At 45.4% G+C, this 17848-nt stretch overlaps 1 protein-coding gene across 1 annotated transcript; it reads left to right on the top strand.

Moving 5' to 3' along the window:
- Window positions 1–591: 591 nt before the first annotated feature.
- On the top strand, window positions 592–17548 carry Hibch (3-hydroxyisobutyryl-CoA hydrolase). The gene is made up of 11 exons (XM_077706881.1): window positions 592–875; window positions 1638–1677; window positions 3048–3182; window positions 4548–4716; window positions 7014–7066; window positions 8145–8223; window positions 8995–9140; window positions 9824–9910; window positions 13260–13415; window positions 13870–14008; window positions 15467–17548. The coding sequence occupies exons 1-11, from the start codon at window positions 826–828 to the stop codon at window positions 15583–15585; spliced, it is 1173 nt and encodes a 390-aa protein (XP_077563007.1). The 5' UTR covers window positions 592–825; the 3' UTR covers window positions 15586–17548.
- Window positions 17549–17848: the final 300 nt, after the last annotated feature.

Raw genomic sequence — 17848 nt, forward strand, 5'->3', positions numbered from 1 at the left:
CAATCCGAAACTGCAATAGGTCGTCTAGCCTCGCTAGCAGGTACCAAAAACTGCAGATCAGGGCGGTGCCTCCTTTATTTCTATATGCCTGCCCGATCAGCGTCGAACCAGCGACCAATCTCTTTAGTGCTCACTTAGGGCGCCACCTTATTAACCCTGTAGTTAGGTGGGTATCGTTCGCCTCATTTTCTGTGCAAGGGCTGCAACCATAGGCTGCAACACAAAATTCCAGCCACGCCAACTATGAAGCCTGTCTCCACTGCAATAAAAATATATTGCAAAACAATTGCAAATCAGATATACTATTCCTTCCCTTGTTGTTCGTGACATAAGAGTGACATCATTTCGCGACTTGAAATGAAATCACGGTGGTGATTATTTCACCACGGCATTAAGCTAATGCCCTTCTAATCCTAGGGCTTCCATTAGCAGCAGATTAAAGTTAAATTTGTTCGCACACTTTGCTTTTCCTCTACCAGAATCCGAAAGTCTCTTTTTTGTGTGTGGAAGGTAAAATAAGCTAGCGCCGCCGCACGCCAACTAGGAGGAACAGGCCGACCTAGGAAACAAGTGGGAATCTGCGTGACGCGGCAGGCAGTGAAAAGCTAACGGAGGCGCTGGCCAGAGGTGTTGAAAAGGTTATGAGTTTGTGTGTGGCTTTACTTGTAAATAAAACTCATATGGGCGTGCTGACTGGTGGCAGAAGAAAATAGAAGGCTGCCCTTGTAAACTCAAGTCCGTGCGACGCTACGTGGACGACGCGGGGGCCTGCGAAAGCGTCGAGTTTTCGAGAGGAGCGAGCGGATCTTGAGCGTGCTTTCCAAAATGACGATCCCGAAGGTGATGCGGACGACTGTTTTAGGTCTTGCAAAAAGGTAAACAGCGTCTTTGTCTCCATTACCATTACGGCGAACGGATAGTGCCACAAACTGAGCCTGCCAACGATTCTCGTGACCGGTGCATATGCGACAACATCGCATCACGTGTTACATTCCGCATTGCGTTACATTCTTGCGTGCTGACTTTCAATAAACCTTCGATTGTAAGCCCTTGAGACTGGACAGAAATGTCCGCAAGAGCGCTACAAGTCTCTGTACAAGTTTGGCGGATGCTGAATGCAAACGACATTTTTCCCCCGTAAGAAATAAAATAAAATAAAATGTGGAGGGAAGAAAGGTTAGTATAAGATTGTGTGTAATAATTAGCATTTGTTGCAGTGAATGCGCAGTCCGGCTTTAAATAACTCTAAATTGCAACGCTGGACAATGTTTCGACCTTCAACGTGCATCCCTTATTTGTAGCGGCATCTAGGGAATGGTCGGTCGAAGTGCGGTGCGGCGTTGGAATACGATATGAGGCCGCGATCAGTTCCTGCTTGCGTGTGCAGCTGGACACCTGCGTACGCGCCGAATTCCGGTGACTGCTAGCCGTGGCGATATTTTTGTGTGTTACTGCTGACTGCACTGTCCTAGATCATTCGCTTTTGTAAACCGAAAATATTGTGCGTGTGCCATGTTAGGACACTGAGGAAAAAAAATAAAAAAAGACTTTTAAAAATGCACGATGACATGCACGTTGTTTTTAGTCCTAGTTACACGGTAAATTGATAAAATCTACGATGCTCTTGCTTTTTCTAGGTGCCTAAGAGGACCAGCGTGCTTAAGCACTCATTCTGTGGTATGTGGAGCTCCAACAACTCTTATTTTAGTGGTGCTGAGACTTTCAGTGAGCTTTTCCTCCAAAGTTAAGGACACTCCCCTCTGGGGTGTGGCATTGCTGCCTGTAGGAGCTTCAGTGCCCTCTTAAGTTAGAGAAACCCGCATGGCTGAGGAGAGCAAATGCACTAAACGTTCGGTGTCATTGTTGAAAAGCACGTTAGGCTGGTTCTTCTCATTAGAATGCCTGCATGAACCTTTGGGTCGTCTCCATAATTGTACATTGTCGATATAGTTTAATAAAAATTGGCTAAAGGGACCACAAAGGCTGCTTTAATCAAAAGATTGCGTTTGGAGTATAGCAAATTGACTAAGGTTAGTGCAAACTGCACTCAATGTGGTCAGATATCTGGAAAAGCTTAACTATGGTTGCGACGTCTGGAGGCATTTTTGGAACTTGCTGAATAGTGTTGCAGGATGGTGTCATCTGGCCGGCCTGTATGAATTGGCATGTGCTGTTAAAGGCAACTGCTAATTTGAAAGGATCAGCTCGATGACATTACGCCGTATGTTTGGCTCTTTGAACACATTGACACTAACTGTAGGCTGGCGGTACGATGTTGAAATTGCGGGGAATAACAGAAATATTGATTGCTTGTTTTCTGATTAGAGCATCGTGACTAAAGATGGGCTGTAGTTGTCCAATTCTAACGAATGTAAACTTGAGTGCGAGGTGTACCTTCTGAAGCAAGCAAAGTACCCGCAACTACACCATAACAGAGATTAAACACCCACTAGGTTTTACTAAACCACATAGCTTGTCTCTTTGATTCTTACCAGACTGCGTCCCCTCGCATGCACTCAGCACACTGACCGTCCATTTTGTCTGCCCTCTTTCGGTACGTTGCAGGGGAAATTTTAATTTATTAATGGGAAGTGAACAGGTAATTTGAACTCTGTTGTTTCAAATGTAGATTCCTCTGTATAGGAAGCACCATTTACCGCCTAACAAAATTGTGGTGAGCTATGACTGCTTGAGCTTTTAGATAAAGCGAAGTGCCAAGTCCTCTTCCTGGTCCTTTCGTACCAATACCTACTGGGAGGCAAAACAAAACCGCAAGCAAAAGCAGTAGTACTGCTCAGTGAGTTGCAACAAAGCTTAAAGTGCTCTCTTCATAGCTCAACGTTACTACTATTTGTAGCATAATGGGTATGTGGTAACAAGGTTTTACTGTGTAGACATCTAGATTGTTTTATTTTCTTTCTTAAGTGCTACAATGTATTAAATTAAGTGCTTCTTACAGTCGGTTGTGAATGTCATGCAGGATCAAGCTTTTGTTTATGCATATATGCGTATTTCAGCGTGTGAGATGTTTTTCTTGGTCCTTGTAGAGGGCAATGTCAACGGAATCGGGAGACGTCATAGTGGAGAAAGTCGGCAACAAGGGTGTCATCACCTTGAACAGACCCAAGGCTCTCAATGCGCTGTCTCTGGACATGATCCGCCAGATTTACCCCGTTCTGAAGGTAATTTTTTTTTTGTTCCTGCATTTGGTGGTCCTTTACAAAAAAAAGTGGGCTTTTCGGTTTTCTTCAAGAAAGAAGTTCTTCTGAAGGGTGACCATGAGAAATTGTTTAAATGTGCCGCCAATATTTTTGCAATAAAGTTATTTGGTTATTGTGAACTATGCATATACAATACTGGTCAGTGCTAGACAAGTGGAAATTCTTGTAGTTGTGCTGTGGAGACTTGGCAGTCATTCTTTGTAATGTGGTTTTGTAATCTTTGTTTTCTGTTTTATCTCTCTTCTATTCTGCAAGCGCTCAAGCACAGTGCATCCTACTTTGTAAGAAAAATGTCTAGTTTATACTCTAGTTTATCGTTATACTCCGCTGACATTGACATCCGTTTTCTTGATATCTATTCCAAAAAGAAATAAGGCAACCTTAGCAATTGAGATGTGAAGACAGAAAACAGCAGAGCTGGTCTTCAGTAGCTTTAACTTGGCTTTTTCTATAGCTTTGCCAGACTTGCAAGCTGGGATCGGAATCTCTTCACTGCTGGGCTGCCAGTCTTAAGTCTTTGTGGTGGGCCGCGTCAATTGGCAGCTACTTTACTGGCCCGCAACTCGGGATCTTCAGCCCTCCTTTGCTTTCTACCTTTGTCAAGCCCCACCCAGAATTCAGGATCTTCTTGACACCACTTGACACGCTCGCGATCGGCTTCCCATTTCCTTCCCCGAAGCTCTGCTTATTCCTCAGGAGAGAGCACTTTCTTAGGTCTGCCCATCTTATCGGTAGATCGGACACTGATGCTGCTGAGAGCATGCCATCTCTCTCAACTAGGGGAACACCTACCCGTCTGAGCTTGCGTCATCGCTAGGCGCTGCTAATTCCTGAAGCGCGCCTCCCAACCGAACATCTGTGCAGCGATGTGCACTCCCCGCACACCTGCTCGTTGGCTCCTTGCCTCCTTGCCACTTCCCCGCACACTTCTTGGCCTAGCATTTTCCACCGCTACACTTTTCTGCGCTAATTTTTGAGTGATGCCCAGCACTACTGGAACTTGAGCTTGAACAGTTCCGCTGTGAGAAACATTGAAGAGGTGGAAACGCCTATTTTTTCCCTCCCAGTCTCAAAGTTCCCAAACTTCGACTGCTTTCTGAGGTCGACACGCTTCCTCATATTTTCGCAGCCTTATAAATGCTGCTGTCAAAATCGACAGGCATGCCGACTTAAACACTAGCCATCTGACCACGTCCAAAATATCCACACGATTTTCAAAGAATGTTGAAGAATGTGGCACGTGTGCACATGTGTAGGGTGTTATGCTATTTTGCATGCTTATTGTTTTTTTTTTTTTTTTTTTTTTTTTCACACTTTTCGATGCAGAAATGGGACACAGACCCCGATCTGAAGATGGTCATTATCAAGGCTGCCGCGGGATCAAAAGCGTTTTGTGCTGGCGGCGACGTCAAGGCCATCGCATTGACGCAGGGCAAAGAGTCTGAGCTTAGGGATGCTTTCTTCCGTGAAGAATACCGCCTCAACAACCTGATTGGTAAATGAGTGCTTGGTTCTCCGATTGGTGTGGGTTAATGGAAATCCTATTGACCAATAGCAGGCTTTACCCATGAACTAAGGACCCTAGGTATGTTGCATAATAAGCCTCCTGCTGGATATTCGTACTTTTTCTAAATTGCAGTGCAACATATTGATTCTTTTATGAAGAGTGGTCTTAGTCACCCGGCTATCAGTACACCTTGTGTGAAACCAGGAGTTCCAGTGATCTCGAGTTTTCTTCCATGGCCACATAATGTCCACAATGTTCAAATAATGTGGATAACTTAGGGCTGTATTCTCTGGCATTTCATTTTACACTATGAGCTCGCCATCTAAAAAAAAGAAAAAAAACTCCTCTAGAACTTGTCCCCTCATTTTACTGACAGGATGAATGAGCAAGGTTAACGATCATGCTGTACTTGAATGAAACTATTCTATTGGAAAAGAACAACGGATAAAAAAATATCTTGGAGCTTGGGTGGTACTGCCACCGTCTGTTCTACTCCGATATATGATGTCGCAACTCTTGAGTGAGAACTTGCGAAGTTTGTTGGAGGTCTCTGATGAATGTTTACCTATGTACATGGAATTGTATGAACTATGAGTCTGCCAGATTTCTGTTGCTCTTTTTTTTTTTTTTTTTTTTACACGTTTGGAGGTGAAAAGTAGCTGCTTTATGAACTTTTTTTTTTACACGAGAGTGTTTTATTTCGGGATACACAAACATTTGAGTGACGTCATATCGGTCATGGAAGTGACGCCAGTGCAACGAAGCAAGTGGCCTGGAAAGGGTGCACCCCTGCACACAGGGTCCTCTTGTAGGGAAGCAACCTTTAGAACCAAAGAGTACGTTATGCTTGGGGTGTTCATTTCCGGGTTTTATATTTTAACACGAGAGCATTTTATGTCGGTATACACCAAGGTTTCATTGACGTCATATCCATCATGGAAATGATGCCAGTACACCTTTGCCGAAGCGACCCGCCAGCAGGACATTGCTCACCAAACACACCCACAAGACAGCGCAGACCCGCAAATCATACTCAGCTGCAGATTTCACTGCACATTTCACTTTCGTGTTTTACCAATTCCTATGACAGAGGAATGAACCACAATTCTTTTTTTTTTTTGACATCCATTTTAATGCAGCCATACAGCTGCATTGAGGTGGATGTCATATTTTTCTTCACAGAAACTTACCCCACCTTGGGGATTTCCCCTAAATCTGGTCGATTTAGTGAAGACGTCTGGTTTACCACACATCTAAAAAAGGTGTTGACATTAGGGAAAACGTCTTGCTCGGTCATTATGGCCATTTTTTTTTTCTGAGGAGGCAAAATGTAAGAACGCCAGCAGCCATCAAATTTCAGAGAATTCTAAGCAGCCCCAGGCATTCCAAATTACTCTGTAGCCATGCACTCTACTCGAGTTCATTGCAAAAGCCAGGCGCTTCCGTGGCCAGGTAATGCCAGAATTTAAAAATAAAAATTGGGTACGGTTGTAAACAAATTTTTGGGATGCCATTTTCTTTCTTTTTTTCTTTTTGACTGGCTACAACTTAGTTGTTTTTGCTGAAACTGTCTAGTTACAAATAAGTGCTTTTTCATGCTTGATTTTTTTTAAATGAAGCTTGCGAAGTACAGTCACGATGGAAAGGTTCATGCTAAATGCTCTCTCTCCTCTGAATCCACTTTGGAGTACAGAGAGCGAAAAAGTTTAGCATTAATTTCTCATTTGAAAGAATTACTAGGAACGTAGTGTGGTTGCAGGTGTTCACTGCATTGATACGTATGGCAAGGCACATTCATCCATACTAAGTGGAGTGACACACAATGCACCCTTAGCTACCTGCCCATCACTGACTGCCATCTTAAGGAGTTGGATTTCCATTCTTCCACCCCTTCCTCGTGTTACTGAGAAACAGAGCGCTTAGCCACTGTTTCAATTGAGGAGTGGCATTGTTCTTCCACTCAGCAGTTTAAGGCTAGTGAGAAGCATGTCATGATGATGGTGGTAATGACAATTGGGGTGGGAATGCCGTGACTTGTAGATGTATGTACAAATTGACAGACTTTTGCTTGGAGCTGGGCATTGTTGTATTCCTCGGTATAAAAATCAATTCTTCAAGCTTGTTGCACCGCGTTGGGCATGTGTCGAAGAGCTCCCCGTGGTCTAGATTAATCCATAGCTCACCACTTATCCGATTGTAGTGGACAGGCAATAAACTCCAAAGCTTGAACTTCCTGGAATCTGGGGCTCTCTAATTTTGTGCTCCTTCCTGGTCCGTTCTTGCAGCCAGTTTGACGGTACCCTACGTTGCTCTCTTGGATGGTGTCACCATGGGTGGGGTGAGTACTGCTGGCGTGTGTCTCCGTATCTTTAGAATGCATGTGTTTTTTGGTTGGTAAAAGTTCGCACTAGGTAGGCCTTTTATGTGGCCTGTCGTGACAGAACGCAGCAGTGAACAATACAGGGGAATTCAAGCAAGAATGAATTTATACAGTGCAGACTGAGGCAGTGAAACTGTGCAATTCTATATAAACTGACAGATGAATCCCATGCAATGCTGAACTGTATAATTACAGTGCGTTCTACTTCAGAAAAGGGCAAAACACGATGATGCAAGCTTGGAGGATATCATCGTGGTGTGCAATATCCAACTCAGCTTACAGTGCAAGGTCAACTCTAAGTACTTATAGATAATTCCGTGCAAGGAATTGTTGAAGCAAATTTTTTGTCACGATCACTACATGGGGTGAACGAGAAAGGATGTACTTTATTTTAGGGCTGCTTAGTGGGGATTTATTTCCTCTTAGCCCGTTTGGCAAGTGCAGCAACTTGTTGTTTTATAGTGCACTCTTCCTTCTGGTGCAGCATCATTGGCAGGCATTATGACTTTGGTTGTTGTTAGATGCAAACGAAGGTCATTAAAGGGGTTGACACACCAAATTTTAAGTCTTGTAAAAAGTCTGCTGTAGGCTTCCTCTGTATGCAAGGACACTCAAGACAAAGATCTGGACAAAGCGAACGTTTAATATATATTTTAGATAGCTAGATAGCTACGAAATGTATTATATTTCAGTTGGAACTGAATTTTATTCAGCGTTTAGTGTCCCTTTAAAATGCTTAAGATCGATATGGACCGGTAAATGCCAGGATCATCATGTTCTCCACTTTCGAAATCCAATACAGTCATTGTAACGACAAGGTAAAAAGCTACATTGCCCAGGTAGTTGTTTCTTTTCATTTTGAGAAGTGATTCCTACCTTGAGTTCTGCTTGGCTTTGGGAAGGGTAGTTAAAGGGGAATGAGCAAATATTCTGCATTTTGTAGTGAGCTCAGTTTGACAGCGCAGGCTATGAAGGATGTGCGATACAGAATTTGTAAATGATGTAAGGAAAGCGAATATTGTGTCTTCTATCCCAGGGTGTGGGCCTCTCAGTTCATGGAACCTTTCGTGTGGCAACAGAAAGAACGGTGTTTGCGATGCCAGAGACTGCAATAGGTGAGAGCTGGGTGTTTTATTTATTTGTTTATTTTACTCTGCTTCGAGGCCCATTATTGCCGACAATTCAACTGAGTAATGTTTTGTGGCATACTTGTCATTAAAAAAAAAAGCCACTCAAGTTGGTTTTAGTTTTGAGCCGACTGCACATCAATAGAGTGGTCTAGGCTGTAAAGAATAGCTGAATGAATTAGTTGTCATGTAGAGTGTTGATCCTGTATTTGGTAGTGACAAATTTTTGCTTTCCTTGAGCTCACAGAGAATTCTTATTAATCTCCAGTTCCTTTTTGTAGTTCACCTTTGTGTATTAGTACCTTGTAATTAAGCTACCACTGTAGCACATTTGTAATAACATGCGTCCTTTCGCACCCGAGCTGCCTTCTGTATTGCCCTATTATCGATATAGTGTTGCTTCATTTGTATTCAGAAGGAAGTAGTGGTCCACAGTGCACCACTTTTCTGTTCGGACACGGTGCTCGTCTCTTAGTACGGTGCACTGGGTCACTTGTCTGTGGCAGCATGTTCTGCTTTAACTTGTTCATTCTGAAAAGTGAAGACGCAAACTCTTTAAAAATGGCATCGGTGATTGTTGTTTTAATTCCCTTTTTAAAGAGGGAGAGTTTGCAGTTAACTCGTGAGTTGGGCCCTTTGTTTCTTGGAATTCTGTGCAGTCAGTGCCTGAATAATTTGGGCTCTTTCTCAAGTTGGCACAAGTGTTCAAAGTGCAGATCTTTTGTGAGCTCTTCTCTGAGTGTGTCTTAACGTGTGCAGGCTTTTTCCCCGACGTCGGGGGCAGCTATGTGCTGCCCCGGCTACCGGGAAAGCTGGGCCTCTACCTGGGCTTGACTGGGCATCGCCTCATTGGCTGGGACGTCCTGAAGGGTCGCATTGCCACGCATTTTGCCTCCTCACAAAGGGTGAGGGGTCGCACTCCTCGTGCCCTGCTCGTTCTCTGGCCTCTGCGCACTTCCATCTTGCATTTCTCTTGCATTTCCCCTCCACTTCGTTCTAAAATGCTCATGTTCCAACATTTTTGCTGCTTGATAGCGACTTGGGCTATCAATATCTCCGCACATCCCCCTCTTCCCGTCCTGCCTTTTTTTATGCCTCCAGGGTTGGTCTTTATATTCTCCAGGCATGTGCATTGAATCACTCCTTCACCAACATTATTGTTTTGCTCGTGGAACAGGTCATTTCATTGTTTAATATCTTTGTGCGACCAAACTTAGCACATTAATCAATCCTAAATTCAAAGAGAGATGGCTTCATGAAGGGCATTAAGCAATGAATTGGTGGCAAAATTAGTAGGAAGTACTTCTTTTCTGGCAGCGTTTGTAAATGATAAAAAAAGCTCCGAAGCCACCACAGCTATTCACTGCCGCACAGTTGGCTTCAAGCTTCTGTTGCTACGTGTTAGGATGGTAGAATTTACCCACTTATGCTTTGCTGCATGAGTCAGTGTGGCTGGAATTGGAATGGCAGCAAAGGCACTTTTTATTATTGTATTAACAGCATAAATTGCGAGCTTATCACCTTGTGCATCCCTATGCATCTGGTAGTTTTGTGGTGATTGATTGCCGTTTGATTTCCTCCCAAACAGATCGAGTCAATCGAAAGTGACCTCATACGACTGTCATCACCGAACATTTCCGACATCGACAAGATACTTATCAAGCATCAAGACCAGGTAAAGAGCTTATTTTTTAAATACAGGGACGCTAGGGCTAGGGCTAGAGAGAGAGAGGGGGAGAGGGGTGGGGGACAGTTTACTTATGTCTAGAACAGGCCTTGGGCAGACCTAGTAGCTACCAGAGTACAATGTGCCCTGATTTCTGTAAGTGGAAAAAAATAGAAAACAAAATTGCTTGCCCCGCTTCTAACATGACATGCATGTGATTCCAGCCAAAGGAAAAGAAATGTGCAAACTTTTTCGTATTTTCAAGTGGCAACAAGCTGCTCATTCAGTGAACTTCATTCAGAAGGAGAGCTCCGGTTCACTCTCCGACCACAGCATTTTGTTTCCAGCGCTGTACATGGGGTTACAAATTCCGCATTTGTTGAATGCCTTCCCAACTACTGTTGATGGAATCCCTAGCCAAGCTTCCACCACCCAATTGGCCATTTCCGCGGTTAAGCCACACTTCACCATTTTCCAATTCCACAAGGATTAACTTTACGCTTGAAGTTACTCTTGTAGTGGACACGAGCCTTTGTGGCCGCTGCTTTTATTCTCGGCCAAGATAGCCCATAGATCCAACAATGGTGGCACCGCGCCCGATTGCAAACGGCGCCTGCAATGCAGAAAGTGTCAAGAAAACGTGCTACCGACACATCCCAAATACATGCAGATGTGCTAAGTGCCAACGCTATGTCTGTTGCATCTACAGCTGTCGTGGGAAAGTAACATGCGCACACTGTGAATACCGCGACCTCCCCCCAGGAAACAGCAAAAAACCCAAGTGTTCAAATGTGCCAACTGTCAAAGACCCCATCCTGATACTCCAGCAAAAAATTCAATAACGAAAAAAATTCACAGCATATCCACGGGGTGAATGATGATGAGTGGGCGAAGCTCCTGAGGGGAAATCATCGGTAAAACCGTTACTCTTCAGTGAAAGTTCGCCCACTACATCTGTGTCCGAACGTAACGTCTAGAAAGTCTCGCTTAAACCGCGCGTCGGCACCTTGGGGCTGAGCTCGCCTGATGCGTTTTGCAGACGCCTCACGAGCTCTCACTGCATCGGGGTCTGCCTGCCGATATGCGCGCTTTCTCGCCGCTTCCCGTTCTCTGACGTTTTGGAGATCCTCTTCGCGCCGCAGCCGTGCCGCTTCGCGTACGGCAGGGTCCTCGCGCCGTTGCCGTGACGCTTGGGCCTCTCGTTCTCGAACGCTGGGATCTTGGCGGCGTCGTCGCGCAGCCAGACGACACGCTTCGGCCTCCCGCTCTCGTACGGCAGGATCTTGGCGGCGGCGTCGCGCAGCTTCACGGAGCGCTTCTGCCTCGCGGGCTCGCACATCTGCAGCCTTATCCATCGGGCGACTCCAAGCGCGCGCCAACAGCAAACGGATTTTATTACAACGCTCCCCGCCATCTAGTAAACAATCCAAGAACTAAACTAGAGGTAGCCACGCCATCTAGTAAACAATCCAAGCGCATCTTTTCATCATATACAAGTACCGCCATCTAGTAAACAATCCAAGAACTAAACTAGAGGTGGCTACATACATACGTCGAGGATGGACAGACCCACGCCTTAAGGAGCTTCGCCCCTAAAAGTGATTGTACTTCTGCAAATCGTTCTGATCCTGGCTTGCCCAGAAGCATGCATGAAGCCCGTGAAGTTTTCTAAAGGCAGGTATGTCGGTTGCAGTGCGTGATTGCATATCCACTCAGGCAAATTGGTCAAAGACAATGAGGTTTTGACCAGGGAGTGCCTAATCTGTGGACCAGTTGGTGATGATGATCATGAACAGAGTATAATGTGAAGCATTATTCTGTGGACCAGATCACAGGGCAATGTTCAGGTCCAATCTGTGGACTGTACCATGGTATAGTTGATCCTTATTCGTCTAAAGCAACCTGAAAGATACAAATACCTGCTTATTTGCATAAAGAATGGTTAGAATTGGCTTAAGATAACAAATAACAGCAAAAAATTTACTTAAAGAAAAAACTACACAACTGCTAGGACTTGAACCTAGGGTGTTAGCACCAATACAAAAGACTCTACCACTGCACTCCTGAAGCCCTTTTAGCAGTAACTCAAAACGGAACATAACCCTGTGGTGGGTGTGGACCACAGAATAAATCTAAACATTATTTTGTGGTCTGGTCCACAGAATAGGCAGTGCGTTTTAGACCAAGCAAGTCGCTGCTGAGCACGAGGTCGCGGGTTCGATTCCCGGCCGCGGCGGTCGCTTTTCTGATGGAGACGAAAAGCAAAAATGCCCGTGTGTACGAGATTTCGGCGCACGTTAAAGATCCCCAGGTGGTCAAAATTAATCCGGAGCCCTCCACTACGGCACGCCTCATCGCCTGCATTGCGTCGGTGCGTTAAACCCCACAATCAATCAATCAAGACCAAGCAAGTGGATTGAGTGAACTGGAACAAGGCTCGCAGTTTCTTTTAATGCCTGCAGAGGGGGATTTGCAGTGGACAAAGATAAGCCTCCCCAATGTGTCTGGGCAGAAAGGTGGCTGGCTATATTTGCAGCGGCACACTAGGCGAGGCTTCGGTGTCATACAATTAATCCTGCTATGTGATAGCCCCATCACATAATTGCGCTATTGAAGTGTTGTTGCAGTGTCGTTGCAGTATGAGCACTAATCTGCTAACATTTTTTTTACAACTCACTAGTGTTCCCAAGACTTCGCTGGTTTGGATGGGAGTGAGGCGAGAGGGCATAACTGGCTGGAAAGTGTTGACCTTAGTGTCCAGGGAACTGTTTTTTTGGTGTGACCTTTGCATGCGGACTGCGTACCAAAGGGAAGGGAGTTTTCCCGATTGCTGGTACAGACGCAACAAAACTTGCGCTATGCGTAGAAAACCATGTGCTGTTTAGGGTATTTGTCACACATTTCTGACATTCCCATAGTTTGCAGCAGGCTCTGAATGGTTGGGTTAAAAGCTTCCACATTTCTTTGTGTTGTAGGGAGAATTGTGTGAGCTTTGGCACTGGTACACTATGTTCTCACGCGTCCCGTAGAGGGACGCCAATAAAAACTGGCTGGTTATATGTTTTGCGGATTGGTGTTATGTTTTGATCTGCTTTGTGAATTGTTACACTTTCTGGTTCAGGCTGGGCCTTCCCTCCCCCCCCCTCCCCCCTTTCCCCGCCTTTTTTTTCCACGGTTCAATAACCCGCCGAGAAGTGTCTGTACAAGACTGCTCAACACCATTTAACATGCGTTTTAATGTACTAACTCCCACAGCAGCACTTATTGGATGAAGCTGATGGTGCTAGTGCTGAATAGTGTCACCTCGCACTCTGAACGCAACACACACAAAGGACTTATTTTGAACTTTGAACTGCAGTGTGAAGCGGACTTCCGGAAGGAGTTTGGTCTCAAGAAGTACATGGGCCGCATCAACGCTGCCTTTGACGCACCAAGCGTGGAGAAGATCATTGAAAATCTCAAGAAGGACACCTCAGAATGGGCTCAAGAGCAGCTGACCACACTCAGCAAAATGGTGCGTTCCTTTTCTTTTTTTTTTCCACAGCTTGCTATGTGGTAGTTGAATGTGGCCTTCTCAATTCGGACAAAATTTGAAGGTGTTCTTCATTGACTTTTTATTTTGGCAATGCAGAAGATTACCGTTGACATTGTTGATGTTCACCAGTCACTAGGAACTTACAAGTAAGGCTGTTAATGCACTACGGTGCTGTCGCGAAAGAGTTAATTGTAATCTTCCAGTATAGCTCGCTCCTTCACCAGGATAAAACTGCCACAGACATCGAATTTCCTCTTAAGTAGTACTGCATGCAAAGTGGAATTGCAAAACCTCTGTTTTTAGGTCTTTTTTGTTTGTTGGGGTGAATTAATTTGCTCAAAATATGCGTTGGTCTTGTGCGGCAAACGCATGGGTTCATTAGGCAGTGCTTGCAAGGAGATTAGTCACCTGACTCTCTTGTTAAACCGCGCAGTCGCCGCTGTCACTGAAGATAACCTTTCGGGAGCTGGACGAGGGCACCCGGTTGACTCTGCAAGACGCCCTGAAGATGGAGTTCCGCCTCTCCCAGCGCTTCATGCAGGACTCTGACTTCTACGAGGGAGTCAAATCAGGTCAGTCGCTGCCCCGGTACCCCAGAAAAGGATGCACCAGAACGGAACAGAAGCCTTTGACCTCCTTTGTCTTTGTCTAGCAAAGGTACTGCACTCAGAAATTCATTGTTGGTTCTGCTTCCAAAGCTTCTGTCCCAAAATGCTTAACAGATCTCCTTAAGAATGTGTCCTGCTGGCTGAAACACTTGTGCTGGCCATCCAAGAGCGTTGTACTTTGAAACTGGTGCCATGCAATTATAAGGGCCCTGAAAAAGCATGTGGTTGCTTATTTAAGACCTCATTGAAGTTAGGCTGTCGAAAGACCAGAGATTTTATTCGATGACTTACCAGATCGATCTCTCTGGTGAGGACTGGATACGAACATGTTGGTTTAAGGCAGCCCCTCATTGTTCGTACTAAGTGCAAAATTCCAGTGCATTTCTCTTCACAGCATGAGTGATCATCAGAAGGCTGTCTATGACATGCAAGCCTGTTCCAAGTAAGCCAGGGAGATAAGCCACTTGCTTTTGAGTAGTGTGGCATTTTAACAGTGCGTGAGACAGGATGCAGGAAAGGATGAACGCATGCGTACATCTTTGCTAGGAGGGCGATAAGAGTAATAAGGCAAAGAAATTGGGGCCAAGTGTACAAGAACGTGCTGCTGAAAAAACTTGAAAACCACCTAGTGGGCTATTACTGTTTTTGCATGATTCTAATGCGCACCTTTTTTTTTTCTTTTTTTTTTTTGCTAAAGGTAACCTTTACATTTTGGTGCGAGTTACAGTCGGGCTAAAAATAGAAATCGGCTTCGAAGCAACCAGTAGCATCGCCGTGGACCCGAACTTCTCCAAAAATAAAAGTTACTCCAATCCAACATCACGTGAATAAATTTTGGTTCAGCCATTTGTCAATGGGCATATACCTTAGCCAGTTGTTTTGTTGTGCATATTTCTGTGTCTACGATTAGCACCTCCTTTCGGCTGTTACAGCTCAAAACAGGTACCACTATGAAGCGTCCATCAAGCAATAGTTTACTTCTTGACAGCAAGGGGATCCGCACTGGGCGTTTCGGAGCCATGAGTGTGTGACTGACAAAAGAAAAGCAGAACTAAGCACTCTTAATGTTCTCCACGCCAGCTTTAATGCCAGCAGGAGCTGGACAAGCAAGTGTTTGAAGCACAAGCGATTTTTCCTGACACGGCAGCGTGCAGTAGAATCGGCATCGAATGATTTTTCCAAATTTTCCTGAGGAAGCTGACCTGCAAGTTACGTTCGCGAGCGCCTTTGAATCGTGCAAATACAGTAGTACTTTTCTGCATTTTAGCCGGCCGGCTGTAGACAGCCTTATCAATCGGCTTCACTACTTGCTGAGTAGGGACATTCGTGTCACTTCCTTTTCGCACCGCTGACATGTATCACATATTAGATGAGTTCCAGCCAGCTTGCAAGTCTCAGCCCGTCTCCTCGCTCCCTCCGCAGTGCTCATCGACCGCACGGGGAATCCTCAGTGGCAGCCGGCCACCCTGGAAGAAGTCACTGACGAGAAGGTCAACTCCTACTTCGAGCCTCTGCCTGCCGACAAGGAGCTCAGGCTCTGAAGAACCCCCACCGCTCTTCTGCGAGGCAGCGCCTCTCTTTTTTTGGTTCTCTCCCCCCACTTCCTCAACCCGGTTTTCCTCTCTGCCTTTCAGCAGCTCCTCAGGCCATTCCTCACTTGGGCGATGGCTGCTCGCAGGCCCTAGCTGGCTTATTCGTGCTTTCTCTGCAGCGAGGGCAAGGTTCAACGTTTTTCTGAACCTCCGAGGGCCTGAGCGGAGGTCGGAACACGCTGGGTGCAGCAGTTCTGTAGGGGCCACGTTACAGGCTAGTGTAAGTGAGTCTGGAATGCAGCATCGAAGATGAAAGCATTATGTAAGTTTTTAATTCTCGTTACTTTGGGAAAAAAAAGGTGTGCAGGCTGTGTAGGGCTGTGCGCAATGATAGCGGGCGTAGAGAGGGAAAAAAAAGGCCTTTCAGTTCGTTTTTGCAGCTTTGCACAATGCACCTGTTGCAAGTCAGTGAATCGATTCGTTTGCAACACTGCTGAGCAAATGCAGGGCTAAAAGGTGTCAGTCACTTGCAGGTAACTGTGTAAACGGTGCGTTGCATTAGTGAGCTTTAGCTCTGCTCCAGCTGCAGGAGGCGAAGCAAACCCTAATATCACTGAAATAATACCCCCGTGGAGCGGGAAATTCAGTAATTATTTAGCCACTCGTCGTCTAACTTCTTTGGATTTGTATGGCACCAAAAATTTTACTCGTGATCAGCTTTAAAGGCGTCTACACTGCTGACATAGGACATAATGGCAAAGTGTTCTAGACGCGGTGCAGTGCTTCCAAAGCGATGTCAGCACAAACGTCACCATATGCATTTCGAATGCCTTTCTCGTCACCAGTGCGGACGAGCCCCAATTCCGATTTAAATTGCCCCTTTGGCCGTTGAACGACAGCGAGACAACCTGCTTAGTGTTTTGCAAGTAATTTCTTTGCCACAGTTCATTTGGAAGCAGTAGATGGTCAAGGTCGTTATTGTGGACCATTTATTGAAGAAGCCAGTAGTACAAGAATACGTTACCTGCATGGAAAGACAAAAACCGTTGGCTTTCACTGCGGAAAGGATCATAGTTTTGTTGTGAAGCCTTTTTATTGTTTTTTAATCTACCTGGTTACAAACAAAATCGCCGTGTGGCATTATCTTTAAACCCTACACACGCGCCTAGTCATACTTAGTGCAAAATGTATCAATCTTGTATCAATCCTTGCTGGCCGGAAGCGCAAGCCTATACCGCACGGCAGGACGGACAATCTAGTGAAATTTTCGGGCAAGAAACTACACAACAGCTCCTTGTTTCGAATGCTCGTTTCACGTGCAGCCTGCTTTCAAGCCACACAAAAATTGCCACGACTTCTATTAATGTCCACTTGGTTTAGCGTTGGTCGCTATTATGGTGAATTTTTTTTTTTGTTACAATGGTGATATACATGGCTCATCCACCCCCGTACTTGCTCAAAGTGAAGCCCCATTGCATTGGCCGTGCTTGACTGCAGGCAAATGCCTTTGCCGTGTTTTTCTGTGAAACGCGCAAGAAAGTTTCTAGATCAAAGGCCTAGGATGTAGGCATGGACGCTGCACCCCGCTGCTGCCACTACTACCAGCTGTAATTGCCAAAGTCAGTCTGGGGAGAGCAAGGAGCCCACTTTGCATGGGAGAGTTGTTCATAGTAGTAGTGTAGCACTGGAATGATGGCATCACTGTGCTCTACCTTCGCCCATGAATTCGTCGCGAATGCATTCAGCACAGCACAGGATATACTGTCTGCGAATCATTGATTGTTGCCCTGCTTTCACTTTCAAAGCCCGCATCCTTTGGGAAGCATAGTTTTGTTCGAGGGGACCGATATTGTAAAAGGAGTTGCACGGAGTAGAGACCCACCACTTGTGCGCCGCCTTGTCCAACTACACCGGACAGAACGGCAAGGAAAGAATGGTGTCCAGAATTAAAGCTTGAAAGTGCACTTAAGCATCCATTGTGTCAATCTTGTTTCTTTTTTGCAACAGTGCCCTCATGTATCAGTTTTTCAAAACCAAATAAGCATGCCTGCCCATGACTAGTTTGTCTAATGGCGTTGCTTTGCATTTGTGCATCGAGATAGAGAGAGAGAGACAAGACTTTATTGGGCCCAAATAAGAAGACTTGTCTTATGTCTTCTTTCTTGCAAGGGTTCGGCCGACCCCATGGGAGTCAGTGGCCTGCCTCTCTTGCTATTCGGACCAGGGCCTGTTGATCTTAAGCGGTAGAGCTGTGCAGCGCGGCCTCCCACTG

The sequence above is a fragment of the Haemaphysalis longicornis genome, unplaced genomic scaffold (genome assembly GCF_048455015.1).
Source record: "Haemaphysalis longicornis isolate Haplotype H1 unplaced genomic scaffold, Haemaphysalis longicornis Haplotype H1 scaffold_4, whole genome shotgun sequence".
NCBI lineage: Eukaryota > Metazoa > Arthropoda > Arachnida > Ixodida > Ixodidae > Haemaphysalis > Haemaphysalis longicornis.